At 49.7% G+C, this 17,500-nt stretch overlaps 1 protein-coding gene across 2 annotated transcripts in view; it reads right to left on the reverse strand.

Moving 5' to 3' along the window:
* Window positions 1-6,632: 6,632 nt before the first annotated feature.
* Window positions 6,633-17,500, reverse strand: part of KMT5B (lysine methyltransferase 5B) — a 49,418-nt gene continuing 38,550 nt past the window's right edge. For both annotated transcript variants that reach the window (XM_011381637.2, XM_011381638.2), the window contains 2 exons: window positions 15,787-15,983; window positions 6,633-9,134 (listed from right to left, as the gene is read on the reverse strand). In XM_011381637.2, coding sequence (XP_011379939.1) covers window positions 7,663-9,134; window positions 15,787-15,983 — 1,669 coding nt within the window. In that variant the 3' untranslated portion in view covers window positions 6,633-7,662. The remainder of the gene's footprint in view (window positions 9,135-15,786; window positions 15,984-17,500) is intronic.

Genomic DNA, 17,500 nt, shown 5'->3' on the forward strand with positions numbered 1-17,500 from the left:
GTGGGTCCTTGGGGCTGGGGAGGGTCTCACCCCTCTGCTCCCTGCTGCGGCTCCAGGGGCTAAAGGGAGTTGAACATTAACCTCCCTGATGAGTGTCTCCAGCTAAACAAACACACGTTATCACGTGTCAACAGCAGCTGCCTCGCTGGCTAGGCTGCCCAAGTGGCCCTGCCTAAGCATGGCCTGCTACTGCCTGCCGGGGGAGCCGAGGCTGCCAGTGCTGCCTGAGTTCAAGTCCCGCCGGCCTCTGCTGCCTCCGGCTCACTGCTGACCACAGACAAGGCCCCGCCCTTCCCTGGGGTCGGTTTTCCTCCCTGACCTGGGACAGCTGGGTCACAGCTGGGCCTGGCCAGGGGGGAGGTTGGGGAGGTCCGTGCTGGTGGTGGGTCTGATCCAGTGAAGCCAGAGAAAAGCATGGCCTTTGGAATTAGAGTCCAGGAAATCAAAGTGACCAACAGCTCCTGAGCCCTCGCCCTGGCTCATGCGTCGCTATGCTGTTTTACCTAACCCTCCACGAGGTGGATGAGGACGAGGCTTCTCACACACGCCTAGTCAGGCATTTGCCACATGTTCTGGCTATTTCTGTATCTGCTATTTGCGAGCAGGTGGTCCAGAAAGATCCCTGCGGAAGTCAGGGGAGAACAGGGAGGGAGCAGTGTTCTCCGGTGAGCAGAGGAGGCATGGCTTGGCTGACAAAGCGGCATCAGCCAGTGGAAGAAAGAACTAGAATCATTTTCTGTCCGTGTCAACAGCGGAGACCGGCTCCAGCAGCCTGGCGTTTTGAACTTGGAATGAAGGTTGTGATTCAGGCCCTTTGAGCAGGGGTCAGCTGAGAGGTGAGAGGCAGAGAGAAGAGGCCCAGGAGGGTCGGGGGGACCATGCGCAGACTGTTGAGGTGGCACATAGTGACGCCAGCCGACACTGCCAACGGGTGCCAGCCCGCATGAGAAGGCTCAGCTGGGTGCTGTCTCTTAATCCTTGACAATCCCAAGCTGAAGTGCTAGTATAAGGTCCGTTTCACAGGCGAGGACGGCGAGGTTGGAGCAGGAGGTGCTCTTTGTGCATGCTCACCCCAGGAAGGGCGGAAGGACCCAGGCCCAGCCCCAGGCAGCCCTGGAGCGGGGGATCAGGCCTGCGTCCCCCGCCCGCCGTGACCCCAGAGTGAGCCATTTCCTGGGTCAGCTCGGGCCCACTTGGAGGCTCAGTCCTTCACTCACCCTCCGACCCCAAGAAGAAAAATATTGTTTGCCTGGCAAGAGGAGGAAATGAATGTCATTCTGTTTGGTTTAGAGGACAGTGACTCCGTGAAAGGCCTCCTTCAGTCGGCCACAGGCTGGGAGAGAAGTTAGCGGCCTGCTTGTTCCTTGTCCCTTCCCAGGCAGCGTCTGAGTCGCCATCCCCAGTGCGGCCGATGTAACAAAATCAGAATACTCAAACCTGCTGCCCAGGGCGTGAAACACAGGGTTAATAGTGGAAAGTAGAACTCGCTTCTGAAACACGAATCGACTTTCTGGGAATCGCACCCTGCTTCTCCTTGGCGTAAGCAGAGCTTCCGTGATCTGTCCCACGGCAGGACAACTGTCCCGGTGGCAGCCACAGCCATGTTTTAGGAGATGACGCAGAAGCCACCCGGTCAGGTTCGGCCTCTCCTTTGCAGCCCGATTACGTCTGCGTAAGGTCATCGTTAAAAGCAGCGTCCGACAGCTGGCCAGACTGGAGGGGACCTTGGACTTTGGCTTTTTGCTGTCTCCAGGCATTCTTGTGTTGGACTCGCTTTTTTCAGAGAACGAGCCCACACTCCTTGGCAGCCTGGCAAACATGGGCGGCACTTTGGCCCCCTTTCTGAGCCACCTGCATGTGTTTGACTAATGGGTGTGGGACACCTCACTTATCCGCCCAGCAACTTTTGGACAAGGTTCTCCCGGCCCCACGGGACTGCAGGGAAACGAGATTAGAAAAGCAGTGATTGCTATTTGTCTCCAGAGGGAATTCTTAGAAAACAGAGATTTCAGAATTAACCTGGCAAAGGTGGGGGTCTCGTGACTCGGGCTGGCAGGGCCTCGGAGCCGGATCTGGGCCTGACGTTTGGCTCCGCCAGTCTCCACAAGCTCGTGGCCCCAGGCAGGCTGGCACACGCATTCTCTGAGACACAGGTAGGAACCTTTTACTCACCTCACCTGTGCTCACCTCACGAGGTGCCCCCCCCCACCCCGAGTAGGGTGTCTGTCTCAGATGTCTCCCGCGTTTGTTCCACAGGCTCAGTTCCGGTCTGGCTGCCGGCATGGCTGCTTGGTCCCCAGGATTCACGGCGAAGGCGGCCTGCTGTCACTTTGGGTAACCTCAGTTCTGCCCGACATCTTGGTCTCAGAAACAGGACACGCCCCCAGACCTTCCTTGTCATTGAAAACGCAGCCCTTCCAAACTCCTGAGAGCCTACCCTCTGGCCGCAGCCTCCTGCCCTCCCTGCATGCTTGTCTGGCTACTGCTCGGCTGTGCACTGGTCACAAGGGTGCCTCCAGGCCCCAAGCATTCCCATCTGCCCTGGCCCACTCAGGTCACAGGCTCCTCTTCCATTCCCTAACCTGCGTGCACTCCAGGGCTCTTCAGTCAAGCCCTCTTCTGCCCACTTGAGCCCTGTACCCTCCAGCCCTGCCATCTTCGGTGGCCCCCACCTAGCCGAGAGCCTCACATCCGTGCAGAGAAACGTTGCCACCAGCCTTGGCCCCCGGGGGTGCCTAGAGCACCAACTGGTACCTAGATGGTGTCCGGTAAAGATGTCCGTGATGAATCATGCTAGGCGTCCGTGGTTGTCCTGCTTTCTGTCTCAATTTCAAGTCCCCTTCATGCTCCTCCAGTGTTGGGGCCCCTCATCTCTTCCTCTCGGATGACTTGGCCTCCTACTTTACAAAACAGAAACCCTCCCACTGGGACTGGCTCCCCAATGCATCCGCCACGTCTTCTCCCCTTATACCAAGGAAGGAGGGGACCTACGCCCCTCAGGCCGCCCCCCTCCCCCAGACTCAGTAACTCCTTCACGTCCCTTCTTGGAACTCGTCCCTGTGGAAGCCTCCCATGTCCGCGGTTAGACCTGCTTGTCCCTTATCAAAACAAATTCCGCCCCCAGCCCCAAATGCACCTCCCCTCCCCGCTGTCATGCTTTGCTCCTTCACGGCCAGTTTTCTCCTCTTCCCCTTCTCTCCTCCACCGGTCTGGCTCCTCCTGGCGGGGCCGCCCCCCGGCTGTGCTCCCCTGGGTCGGTCACGAGATGGCCCACGTCCGTGCCTGTGTCGGCAGGGCCCTCTCTGTCCTCTTTCCCTAGGTCATCTCACTTGCTCTCATGCCACAAGGGAGACTCAAACCGTGCCCCTCAGCCCCGGCACCTAACACGTAAGAGGCGTTCAGCAAACATTAAGGACATGCGACTTCGCTCCTGCCGCTCAGGTCTCAGACTGGGAAACGCACCTGCGCGTGCCCCGCCAGCCCCCTGGTGTGCCCGGGCAGACCCAGCAACGCTCTGACTGCCCTTGGCCGAGCGGACTCTGCTGGGTGGGTTCCCGCCACGTCGCCGTCTACCGCAACTTGGTAGAAAACTCACAAATCTGGCAAGAATAAAATATCTGGTGACACGTTGCACCCTCTCCTTTTTATAAAGCATTACCAAAGCCACCTCTGTGACATTGCCGTCCCTCTTCCGTCCTCCAGATTAGCAGGTTCCCAACTGTTTCCTCGAACAGAAGCTCAGTGCCCTGGGAGTGTGAGTGGAGCTGCAGGGAGTGGGGAGGGGGCAGCCTGGCTGGGAGACCCTGGCCCCCAAGCCTGCCCACCACACACCTGCCCCCTCCTGAAGAGTCAAACCCACCCCCAGGCCACGTTAGGGAACAGGCGAAACTGGAGCTCTTGCATTGGGTCGGAGAAGGCTGGAGACCTTCTCGCCCGCCCTGGCGTGTTATAGTCACGCTTACAACCGCGGGGCCACGAGCGTGCCTGAGGTCGCAGCTTGCTTGCACCTTGCTCTGAGTGCTACTGGGCTCTGCAGCAAACATGATGGCATGCGGTGACAGGGTGCTGGCATTTGGGAAACAAATCACATGAGGGCTCTGGGTAGCAGGTGGCAAGCGAGCTGTCAGTGGTTTTTAGCAAGGAGTGACTCACTTCAGAAGACAGGAAGCCTGAGACCTAACGAGAGGCCTGAGTACTTGGCAGGCGTGCCCGTTAGCCTTTTTCACACTGGGAACAAAGTTCGGATGGATATTTCAATGAACCAGGATGTCAGTGCTTGTCAGTCTGGTCTGCACCACCCACCCCGACCACTTCATCAAGAGTGGGTGCAGCTCATCCTGAAGCTTAACTGGCCACGAGATCCGGTGTCCACACTGACTTCTGGTGCTAGAAAGACGAGATCTGGGGATTAGCAGCTTGCCCAGGGTCACTCGGTTGCAGGGCTGGGCAAACTCAGGTTTCCTGACTCCTAAGCCAGTCCTATTTCCTCTTCCCACTAGGTTTTGCTGCAGTAAGTAGGAGAAAGGACCCACACCAGTTCTAAATGGGCCAGCTCTGTCCGGTTCAGTGAGGAAAAAATCGAGTGATCAGGATCCACCAAATAATTGCGTTGCAAAAGCCTTCTCGCGGTCAAGGGCTAAGAGGATGTCGTTGAAAAGCACCCGCCTCGTTGAGAGAAGATTTAGTTCTTCCCCCCAATTCTTTTACTGAGCGGCAAACGGGTCTTTTAAAACAGAAGCAAAAAGAGACCAGGGCACCGAGAATGCAACGCTCAGAGATATGTGAAAACTTTAGGAGCTCTGATTTTACGGATTCTACTTTAAATGAAAACCTCGTGGGAGAAAATCATCGCCCTGACCTTTTGTTCTCGGATACAGCGAACACTGGCCAAACGGTTTTAATTTCCGAATTTATTAAAATGATTAACCTCAATACTGCAAGTGCATGTACAAAATATTTGTAAAAAATGTTTTTAATGAAACGTTAAAGAACTTACCTCGAATGCTGAAAAAGTCCTTTTTTTTTCATTCTTTCAGTACAAGGAATACATTGTATCTCAAAAGTATTACAACTCAGCAAAACAATTTAAAACAGTAGTTTGAAAAATGATTGAAAATCGAATACTTTACATATATTTCTACGATCATCTCCTAATTCTTACAATGCCAAAGTCTTTACCAATCATTGCATAAGCTCGAGCTGAAAGTTTTACTGAATGAAAGTTTTATTGACCTCTTCCGAGCGGTCGCCGGCGTGTGGGTTTCGCCATGGCGCACGGCGACGTCCTGCAGCAGAGCTGGGGCAGCTCCGAGGCCCTACCCTTAAAAACGGAAATCGGGGTCCCTGGAAGGCGTCGGCAGCGGCCGCACGCGCGTGTGCACGCCGGACTCCCGAGGCAGTGACTGCTACCGAGTGTCACCGCTCAGACCCACGGGAAGGCCGGCCTCAAAGGGCAAGGCCGCAACAAAGTTAGAACGAACATCATAAATAAGTTACTAAAGGGAAGCTTAAAAATGGAGAAAAGTGGGAAATGCGCAATTTTATTACTTTTTCCTTAAGAGTGAAATTCCTGAAATGGCTATTGTCGGTGTTCCAAGGAATCGTTCAAGAGATGGTCTCTGACCCTCTACGGAACCGCCAGGCCGAGGCGGGAAGGAGAGGTGGCCCTCTGCCCTCGGGCCCCGTCCGGACACAGGGTCTACGCTCGACTCTCCTCGGTGGCGCGAGTCTCACTTCTCCTACACGGGGACACCGTGAGGCCTGGTCGTGGTCCGTAACGTGCTCTGAGTGCCTCGGAGCACTTCGCGGGCGAGGACTCGAGACGGAGCACGGCGGGCGGGGGTGTGTGTGCAAGGACGTCGCCCGCGCTTGCACTCGGTCCCTGAGGGTTGGACCGCACCGTGACCAACAGGGGACGACGCGACACTGCCGAAGGAGCTCCCCGGAGAACGCGAGGAGGAAGCATACCCTGAACTCAACAGACCTTTGGGGGTGCTATGAACTGCTGCTTGGAACCTCCCGGCAGCCGTGTCGCGGAGCTGAATCCGGAAGCCGGCAGGGACCGACCGCGGCAGTGAGCACGGCGGGTCCCTCCGCCCGACTTCTCGTGACCCGCAGATTCCTTCTGGTATTTTAAAACGTGGGCTACTTTTCTACGGACGCTACGTGGATCCCCCAAAATTGGTTTTACTCAGGAACACTGTATGTCTGGAGGTACGCGGACACATTTCCCAGAAATGAGAGACCCACTGGCGTCGAACACCTGTTACAGATTTATATCCCCCCAATTCTTTGTCCGATGATTTGTGAAACAATCCAGAGGAATGAAAAAATTGGTACTGAACATAAAGTAGCAACCAAAATTTTGCTCATTAAGTTACTTAAAATTAATTTCTCTTCTCAAAGTGCTTCAAAAAAAAATTAAATCTGACTCTTCTTTTAACTGATAATATAGTCAACAACTCTTTGATATTTTCATACATTAACATAAGCCAAGAACTCCCACTGATGCAGTGCTTAAAACTATATATTTATAATTTCCTATTTTATTGGCATGAATATTTCTAAACTTAAAAACCTTCCTGGTAAGTTCTTTTAATTTCTTAGGACAAAAATTTCTCACCACACACAGATATTTACAACATATACATTGTTTTCAGTTCTTTACATTGAATTTCAAAGACAACATTTTTATAGGTTACCACAGAACAAAAGCTGTGACTCATGTTTTTATTTCATAAACTATTATAAGTTAAAGTGAATAGAGTTTTAATATTCCTTGTAGCATTTTACAAGTGCAACAGAAAACTTGAAGACCCAAATTAAGATAGCTGTAGTTCATTAGATAAATGTTGCTTGTTGTCATCACATTGTTCACAGCAAATTTTTGAAAAAATAAGCACCAATCATTCTTGCAAAGAACAATTTTATCTAAAAGGATTGAAAAGTGTTAAATACAAGGTCTTTAATTTACATGACAAGCAATAAATACGCTGCATCGAAACTCATCCTGCACACTGCCACCCTTGTACAGAGAACGTACTGAAAAGTTAGCTGTCACGCTTGTAATTGTACTTTTTTTTTAAAGAAAACCGATCTGACTCCCGACCGATGGTTTGCTATGTAACCAAGGCCACAAACAGGACACCTGGGCCAGCAAACAGTGTGAAACTGACAAAACTCCAAGGGGGAAACATCTAGCGAATAAATCAAAAAGCCAAAGATCATTGCTGGTGATATTAGCATATACTAGGAAACCTTAATATGCTGCCACTATGATTTCTTTTGAATTATTTAGTCATATATTAAAGAGCCGGCTGATGCTCTTAGGTTAAAAAAAATTGTGTAGCCACATTATTGTTTTCAACGTCCTGGGTGGAAAGTTGCTATCGCTGTACAGTTTTGCTTGAGCCTTTATTTTACAACGGGGCTTTCCCTCTAACTCGGAATTGCACGTAAGAAGGCTATTTAAAAAGTACAATAAAAATCTGCACAAATCAGACTTAAGAAGAGTCAGTACGCTGTACACTTTCTACAGTATTACGCTGTTACGTGAAGAAACGAGAGAAGTGCTGCCGCTAAAACGTTTCGGTTGAGGAATAATCGACTGGAATTTTTTATTTCTTTAAAGTAGTTATCCCCGGTCGAATTAAGACCGAGAGCTTACGCGTTAAGCCTCAAAGACTGATCTTCTCTTCTCCTGGAAGAAATGTCAATATCTATAGAGTCTTTCCCAACTATCAGCCTCAATCGCTTGGCCGGAGGAAGAGGAATAAAATCATCTTCAAAGTCATCATCATAGTCCTCCCCCTCCCCCTCCCCCCCGGAAGAGGAGGAGTCACCTGTACTTTCTTCCTCGTACTGACTGTAGTCGTCGACTTCCATGCGGGACTCCAGCAGGGACAGAGGGTCGCTACAGCACACCCCGTTTTCATGAAGCCCCTCTGGGTATGCACCCCTACCCTCCTCGTCCCGCTTTAGCTGGATTTTCAATTTTGTGGAACTACTGCCTGATCCTGAGTTAAATCCATTATTGAGCTTTGCTACATAGAGATTATTATCATTTTCGTGGTCTTTACTTAACTTGATGCTTATTTTTGAAGAATTCACCCCGTCGTTCTCTGGGTCGTTGGTCTTGCTGCTGCTGTCGTGACGCCTGCGAAGAGTCAATTTGGGGATCCCGGAGTTGTTTTCCAGGATCAGCTGCGCGTCGTACCTTGTGATCCGCCTCTTCTTTTTACTCTTTGCAGTTCTGCAGCCGTCTCTTGCTCTGAAGCTCTCCGCTGCCACGACGGAGCCGTCAACGGGGCAAGGGGCCCAGTCCCCGTAGCTCCCGGGCGAGCCCTCCGCGCCGCTGTGCCCGCCCTGGGCGGGGTGGGACATCGCATCTGGCCCCGCCCCGGCCCCTCCTGGGGAAGCGTGCAGCGGGGTGGGCTCCTCTGCTTTGGCCAACTGTCTCACAAGTTTTCCTTGTCGTGACTTCTTTTTTGCAATGCTGTTGTCACTCTTAGGACACTTTGCTTCCCTGATTTGGGCAGTGTCGTGAGCCAGTTCTTCATCCTGCACCGTAGGAGCTGGCTGCTCGCCACCATCCGGGCGAGCTTCCGCCAAGCTGTCTTTACAGCCGTCCAACGTATTTGGTTCAAGCTTGATGTCAGAGGTCTCCTTCGAATCCATTCGTGTCCTCGCGGACCGCCTGGTTGTGTATGTGCTGGGGGCGCCCTCCCCGTGGGGGGCGCCTTGCCCAGCGCTCTGTTTGTGCTCTCTTGCTGCGTGTCTGGTTAAGCACCCACTGGCCACTGCGGCTTGTGCTGGTCCCTCCGGCTCCTTATCTTTTTTGATGGGCAAATTTTTATACAGAACGACTTTAGGCTCCTTCAGTACTAAGTTTCCCATCTCGAGTTTTCTCGAAGCACTCTTCTGCTCCAGCCGTTTGCAATGATTTCTTAATTTTATCTTAGAGAGTAAAGGCTTTGCAGGCTTTTTCGGTTTCTTTGGTACCCTGGAATTATTTACATGAGTTAGCTTAGATGAGGTAGAGTTGGAAGAAGCTGGGATTCTGGACATAGACTGCCTCGGTAATGTTCTGCTCTTGCTGGTCTTTTTCACACCAACTGAAGATTTGCGGCTAGAAGCTGCAGTTAAAAAACAAAAACAAAAACAAAAACAAAGCAAAGATGAGAAGCGGCCTTGGTAACCCTGTAAGGTTCAACAAAACTATGCCCCAAACCAGACTCGGCCCTGAAATGTTTGGATTATACACACATATGGCAGACAGACCCCCAGCTCGGCTTCCAGCACATAAGCTGTTTTCCTTTATGTTCTCTTTCTAATTTCTGCCTCTAATTTATGGAGCATCTATACATTTGCGAGGTTAAATAATTTGGTGATTAAAAGACCTCTTAGCACAGCATGCACCTAGATTTCACTCTAAGCTTGTCTTTATCATGATACTGGTCTAAACTAAGGATTTCTTTTCCTGGTTTAGTATTTTTACCATATAAAAGATTTGAAGCGGAGTAAAAATCATAGTTTTCTTTCACAAATTCTTCTTAAAATAATCACTTTAAATAGGTTTCTTAAGTCCACTACTCATTAACTCAAAGTGAGCCTGTTACTTGACCAGAAAAGAGAACAGAAATACTTCACTAAGAGACAAATTCTATCATGCTGGTTTCAAACAAGAAAAAGCGATCCTAAGAACCACACACTGTTATTCCCAACAGACACTCGCCCAGAAAGAACTACACTATTTAAAGCCGCCCCTTCGACACTCTGAGGACCAGCGGAACTTGCTGGGCCCTGTCCCTCCCGTGACCGCCAGCTGCCAACGATCCGACTGCGAAGGGGAAGCAACACGCGGCCAGAATGACGCAGGACCCCGGGGCTCCCGCCTCCTCCCTCCGGACAAGGATACAGGACGGCTGTGGTGGCCCTACTGTGATCAACCCCTGCGAACTGATGCCCAAAAGGCTTCTCTATGACTCAAGTTCCCGCTGCTCCCACAGTGAGCCTCTGGCCTCGCCACCGACTTTCTGCCATCTTTGTTTTTCTCTGCATTTACACTTGGACCTTTATTTATAGTGTTTTATGAGTCAATTTCTCAGTTAGTTCCCCGCATTCCCCACCTGAAAACCCCTTCCTCATCGAAATATCCCTTTAAATCATTCACCAGGGAAGCTGAGATGGGCAAATAATCACCATCTCTCACAAGAAAACAGGGAAGAAATAAATAAATAAATGTGGGCAAGCCCAGCACACTGCCCGACAAAGACTGCCACACACTACATGCTTGAGGGTTGCCACGGTGACTGCTGTTCCTTCTGCATGGCTAAGCAAGTAAGTCTCTATTAGTTAAATTTTATTCAGAGGAACAAGAATGGCTCCTCCTTTTGGCATTCCAAAAAGATCAAACTACCAAGAACGGAAGGCTCTGTGCTCAAGGAGAGTTGCCCATAAACGGCTCTGAGGTACCAAAACCAGCAGGATTCCCAGGAACAAGATCCCCCAAATGAACCAACACGCTTCCGTGTGGGCTGTTACCAAGAAGGCCACTCGTTTTGTGAATAGTAGCAGTAGCAAAGTTTAGATGCCACTCGATTCGAGAATAATGAACTGGAATTATACAGAAAACCTGCTCGAAATTATTTTTTAAATTTAAGAATATTCAGGGCAGGTCTTTTGCTAGTCTTCCTTCTGCTTACAAGGCTGCCTTCAGATGACTGAGTTCACGTGCCTACTGATGTAAACGCACACCGGTGTCTGTGCTCGGCTTTCTCAGACGTGGCTACGATGGTCCTTTGCTCGGCCTGTGACTCTTCAAGGACCATTCCATTACCAGGCTTAGTGGTTCTCAACCTTCTTTGTCCTTCTTCCATCCACGCTCCTTTCGTCCCTGCCATCAGCCCTACACGACGATCACGTATACTTTGTAATCTTAACAGCAATCCCCAAAATCTGGATCCAGCCTGTCCCTCTGATGAGATGACCTCTGCCAATCTCTCTGACCACCTCCTGGTCACAAAACCCAGTGAACACTTTTCAGCCCTTCTCTCTCTCTGCAAAATGTAACATTGCTAACTGCGCGTTTTCCTGGAAAACCCTCTCCCCGAGGCCGCCCATGAGCGCCCTCTTCCATCCGCCCGCGGAGTGCATTCCTCAGGCCACTGTCCGAGCCCCGGGGAAACCAGGTCTCGGGTGATGAGCATCCACTTCCCCATGGCCATCACCATCAACCTGCTGGCAGTTCCCGAACCACTTTCTCTGGCCCGATTCTCTCCGAAATTACAGATCCACACCGCCAAATGCCCACGGGCATCCAGGTTACCCTGTCTCACGAGCCCAGCGAACATGCTGAAACGGAGCCCACCGCCAAGCCTCACGGCTGCTGCTCCTTCGAAGCTCTCCATCTTGGCCAGCACCACCGCCGCCTACCCAGCTGCCGGGCACACACTGGGAGGTCATCCCTGACGCTTGCTTTCCCTAACTGCCTCACCCCATCGACCCCGTGCCCTGTGCTGTCCACGCCTGCATGTCACCGCCACCGCCAACCTCCTGTCTGATCCACGCAACAGCTTCCAGCCTTTTCTCAGCTCTCCCGTCGCCTCCCCGACACCCCGTTCCTCACCACGGAGCCGGAATGACTTTCTTGGTGCACTGTGTCATTTCTGGGGTTTAAACTTTTCAGCAACCTGACACCCTAAGAATAAAGTCCAAAACTTTAAACTATGATCACATCCTTCTTTCTACCTTCTAGTCCAGCCACGAGAAACGTGACTTACCCAAGTCCCAAACTCATCCCCTCTGCTTTGACGATGCTTCACTTGGTCAACCTTTCATCTCCCTCTCAGGGAGGCTGTCAGGACTTCCTACACACCACAGGTTGCCCTCCTACGTCACTCATGACGCCTTGCTTGGACACTGGACTCGTTAGAGGAATCTCGTTTTGGGGTGATTCGGATCTGGGCTCTCGCCCTTCCATCCCTCCTTCCAGCGGTCAGCTGACTGCCGTGAACCACTGTCCAAGCACTTTAGTTCGTGGGCTCAACAGCACAAAATATTGCACTGATGCTACGTATTGTTGCAACAGTGATTTCACTTACATGTTCGTATCTATCAGCGTATCCTCATTTTGTCTGAAAAGCATGATCCCATCAAAAGCCCAGCTAGAAGGTGTGTTTATCAAGTCACAGGTCAAACGAGACACAGAAAAACCGGGCAAGAGAAGGACGAGGAAAGTGGCTGAGAGTGCCAAGGGCTCCTTACTGTCCACAGAAGTGCCACGGGATCTTCGAGGCACTTTGAGAATGTCGGCGACAGCGGGATAGAGGGAGACAGTGGCCACAGCGGCCACTATTAAGAGTTGATCAAGAGACTAAGGATTCTGACGTAAGTGGAGGTAAGGTGTGCCTCTGGCCGCCATGGCTTCAGCACAAACGCGCCACGGACTCTCCTCCCAGTGCCTGAGACAAAAACCAAATGCATAAACCTAGACGGCCATTTTAAGTGGAGAGAGATATTCTTAGCAGTTATCACGTAGCAGGTGCTGTGCACATGGCCAGATCAGTTCGCTCTCAAGCCTTGCCAGCACCACCTGAAGGGAGGGCTGTTACGGTGTGTGAGGACCGAGCTCCTGGGACTAGCGTGCCCAAGACGGTCTGTCTGGTGAGTGGCAGAAATGGGATCTGAACTTGGTCTATGATCAACTGCAAGTTTTTAAGAGCTCTATTATACTGCCTCTAAGGTACGCCACAGAATTACTATGGTGACAGGCCCAACTTATGGGTAAAGGACCCAGGCACGGCAATCACGGTCATTTCAGGGTTTCCTCAGTTACAAAGGGACCCTGCGTGGGCATCGAGAATTATGGCCAGACACAAGAGCAGCAAAATGTCATCAAAGCTCTCCGAGTGCCAGGGCTGTGTCTGCACGCTGTCCTGGGAAAGCCCCAGAAATGCACGGACATTATGAGCCACAGTGACATGAGGACTATTACACGGTGACACCCCCAGAACCTGAGGATCCAGAAAACCCTCAACAGACTTCAGAGACATCAGTTCATGGAGTTCACCAGGCACAGCAAGCAGCCTCCATCTTACGTGATCAGCACAGACTGGCAGTGGCTGCTGGAACGGGCTTCTGGAAAGGACTCGGAAGCAGCTCGTGGGCTCAGCAGGGGAGAACATTCAGATCAGACAGCGACATCTGTAACAGGCGACAGTGACCCAGCCCACTGCCTCTAGGACAGGTGCTTCTTAGGGTCAACTTGCTCCGAGTCTTCGGGGTCTTGCACTGACTTGTAGCATTCGTAGTGACTTATGTCCTACATCACAGTATTGACCATGGAGGGTGGCCCAGCCTCTGAGGCACTGGGGACCTAAAACCCAGCATCTTCCAATAATGGCATTATAATTCAGGCTTGAGTACTGAATTTGTGAACATGGCTTTCTTGCTGTCTCCTCTCTCGGGATGTTAAACAGCCAAGATGTGACTCTCGCAACCTTTCAAAAGGGCATCTGCGTTGAAGAAAGAAGTCATCTTTCTTCTGACTAGGCAAAATGTTTCTTGAAAAAGGATATACATGCTGTTCAAAGCAAGCTGTTCCTGTCACTGCTGAATTCTAGACCAAATGCAGGGTAAACATGGCAGCCCCGCGTGGAGAAAGCACCCCGGAGCCACGCACACAACTCTCGTCCGCCTGCCTTGGGGGACGGGCTCAGGGAGCTCTGGCTTTGCTACCAGCTGCCGTTTCAAAAAGCCTTTCTTTCAAACAGGTAGAAGGACATGGTCCAGACACAAACACCAAAAGAAATACAGCATAAAAGAATGCATGAAAGAGCCTGAGAAAACACTGCTGTGAACATGTCGAGTGTGCGCTGGCCTCGGAGGTGGAGTAAACCTCTAGCTCCCTTGGAGCACTGAGCCAGGTCTATCAACTGTCACACGACCCTCAGTTCATCTCAACATCCCGTGAATTACTCAGACAAGCACTCAACAGAAAGGCGAGCTGAACAGAGCAAGCACCCTCCATCGGCAGACACTGGTGAGTGCTGTACTTCCGTTCTGCCAGGCTAAGACTACGGCTCTGGGGGGTCCTGCTCCCGCCAAGCTGGAAATGGCATTCACAACCTGCTCTGCGTCACTGTGCACTTGTCCCGTCTCGGAACTAAGGTGCAAACTCCCTGAGGGAGAGCCCGAGTCTCTCGCATTTCTTTAATCTCTTAACTACGTTAATCTTTGGTTCATTAATACATATTACTAGGTGGTCACACAGTACACTCGACACCTTCTAAAAATATCTGTATGCCAACCTTTGAAACTAGTGTACTGAGTTTAGTATCTACACGTCAGAAATAGTTAATGCATGAAAGCACAAACGCCCCCATGAACGTCACAGAGCCACTCAATGTGGACAGCAACACGCTGTCTCCACACACGGCTACTGGCACATTCCTATGTATACCTGTCCCTTGTACACGTTTATAAATGCATTTCACAAGTCTCCAGTTTCACCAAGGAACCAGACTCAGAAAACGAACATTGATTATGCTGCGTTTATTATCAGAACCAACAGTCAACAGTGAATGATGGACTAACTGCTCTTTCTGTCCATTCTGGATGATATAAACTGGAGCGGGCACACAGGACCGCCTCACACTACAGAGGTCACGTTGGCCTCTGGCTCCCAGCAGCAGGCAGGTTCAGGAGCTCACGGTGGGGACATTCGCCATCCTGGGAGACACCTTCCCTTTTCTTTGGGATTTTCTGTGAGGGAGGGGAGCACCCACTGTTGGGCTGCAAATGTCTGAAGACAGGGAGGAGAGCCTAAAAGTCAGGTCTCGGGGGCACTCGGGTGCTGAGAGGGGCGTACGCACGTTTATGGGCCCAAACGGGCGCTCTGGGGACCACGATGTCAAACTTTAAAGCTTTATTCCTGTCAGGGACAAGTCAGACTAAAGAGCCTACTCCTTTAGCGGAACTAGAGAAAACTGGTGTCACCCGGACGGGAAACGGTAGCGATCAGAAAGGTCTGGGACTTCGAAGCTCCATAGACATGATGCGCTTCGCTGCTCGGTCAGGCTCAGGCGTTCTTCTCTCTGCTCTTTATTCTTCATTCTCTCCTTCTCCGGTCCCATTAGTTCGTGCCCCCACCCCACCCACAACTGGCACCTTAAATCTTGCTTCTTTCTCCTTTTCACCTCCCTTGCTACTTTTGGTAGTGGCTGATAGGTCATAGTACAGTGGCATTTAAAATGCTCCTTTATCATAATTCTGAGTCTGGTAACTGGCAGTTTAGTGAATTTGAAAAAAGCAAGTAACAAAAAGGTGGAAGCCTTGAAGCCAGATGTGAAGGACTCCCCAAGTCCACGACCCACCCAGCACGGGCTAGGCATGGCCACGTGGGTGCCCGTCTGACTCCACCCAGTCCTCTGTCTTCTTGCAGGACCTAACGACAGCATTATAGTGAAACTAAGACCTTGAAAATGTTTCTCTCAAACATATGACGACCCTGGAACATATGATGAAGAATTTAATGTCCAGTTATCAAGTATTCAAGAAAAGCAGACAATTCTGCCTAGAACACCATATTGAATCTGGGGTCGGGGTACAGTCCGCCTTTGTGCTCAAATAATTTCTAGAACCTTGCAGCACTGCTGAAGGGCAGGAGTCCCAGAGTTTCGATACTTAAAAGAGCAAAACTATCGAAGCATGCTTCAGTAAGCAAACTGTGTGAAAACGCTTAAAAAAAAAAAAAAAAGATACGCTTATGGGAGCTCCCTTACTTACTTGCGTTGTTTTTTTCCTGAGTGGTGTCTGCATCAGTGTTAGAGCTGACAGATTGACTGTCTGAATTTTTGCTGCTGTCACCTAACTTTTTAAGCCTATTTAAGCGTTTATCTGTCTCTCTGAGTCCGTATTTACTGTTGATAACAGGAGCAGGCGCAGGCAGTCCCACTCTGGATTTAAAAGCACCAGTTCCCCGTCTGAAAGAGAAAACGGCAGACGTTAAGCGACGAACCCGTTACTCACAAGAACCTCGGCTGCTGAGGGCGACCGGCCACACCAGACCGACAGACGTGATGAACTGACGAGGTCTCAGTCATCACTGGGAATCTGCCGAGCCTAGGCCTCTCAAAACAAATTAAATAGGCATACAAATTAACACAAAAAAAAACTTCTTAAGACTTAAAATAGCAAAACAAATTGTTATGACTATTGTCAACTGTTAACTGCCCGTGAGAAACTATTGGACCCCGTAGAAATTCAAATGTAGGTAAAAATAAATTAATTCTTCAATTTCAAAGCTGGTTGGTGCAACAGGTCTGAAGTGTAGCTTAAATAACCCACCTGTTAATTCTATTCTAGCTTTGTTCTGCACAACTTAATATTACACTACTGATCATTGAGAATTAAGGAATTGAAAAAAGAAACCAATTCCCATAAATTAAGTCATTACTTAGAACTTAACGTCAGATACGAACAAATCCTAATTGAAATTCTATATAAGGCTAGACTATATTAGTGAAACTCTGACTTTTGGAACATTAAAAACTGTTAAATATTTCAAGTTAGTGAACTAAACATAAATGACCATAATTAAGTCAAAAAATGTTACTAAAGATATTAAAAGACTTGCTTTTACCACTGGATAAGAATGATTTCTAACCTGCCTTAATTATTTATGTTTATATGAATTCTTCTGAGGTGAGGGTGCTTAATCAGCGGGTCCCTAAAGTTCCTTACTGAACCGAGCTTTGCAGATCTGTGCTTTTGTTCAGTGTGCAAAAGAAAACTCTTATTCAGCTCTATTCAAAAGAATAAGTAAATTATATGTTAATAAAGTTTTAAAAAGAGCACTACATACTGTGTTTAAGAAGGGAGAAATCTCTCTGGCCAAAATTCCCTTCACTGACTTGCCTTTTATGAGCCTGTTACAGAGAAGCTATATAACAACAGCTTCTGAACTTGTGCTGAAATGGTGAACACCCTCCAGGAGGAAAGCAAACTGGCCCGCCATGAAATCCCACGGCATTGATTTCTTTCAGAGTGTTCTCCCCCAAATAACCAGTTCCGCCTTTTGCAAAGGGACAACAATTCTATTTTCATTCCCCGCCCTCTCACCATTTACTGCCAGGGAGCACAGACCTAACCGTAATGCCGAAACTATTTTTGGTAAATAAAGTGAGCATTCTTGCTTTCTTCACCTTCCTAGAATGGATCTGGAATTCCATTTTTATTAACGATTTTGTCAAAACAACCACAAAAACTTACTGTGGGACCGCCTCGATTCTTTTTTCAAAAGGTGTATTAGAAATCGCTGTAAAACCCTCTAGATAATCTTCACCAAGGCGGGCAGCCAGTTATACTCCACTCAACCCCAAAATACATTCGGAAAGTTAATTCATAAATCCTAAAGGCTTATTTCATCTCATGTGGGTTAAGAAAATAGTAAGTTATTTTCAGATATTCATGCTTTTTTACCACAACTTGTAACATTTCC

Source organism: Pteropus vampyrus, unplaced genomic scaffold (assembly GCF_000151845.1).
Source record: "Pteropus vampyrus isolate Shadow unplaced genomic scaffold, Pvam_2.0 Scaffold446, whole genome shotgun sequence".
In the NCBI taxonomy this organism is placed as follows: domain Eukaryota; kingdom Metazoa; phylum Chordata; class Mammalia; order Chiroptera; family Pteropodidae; genus Pteropus; species Pteropus vampyrus.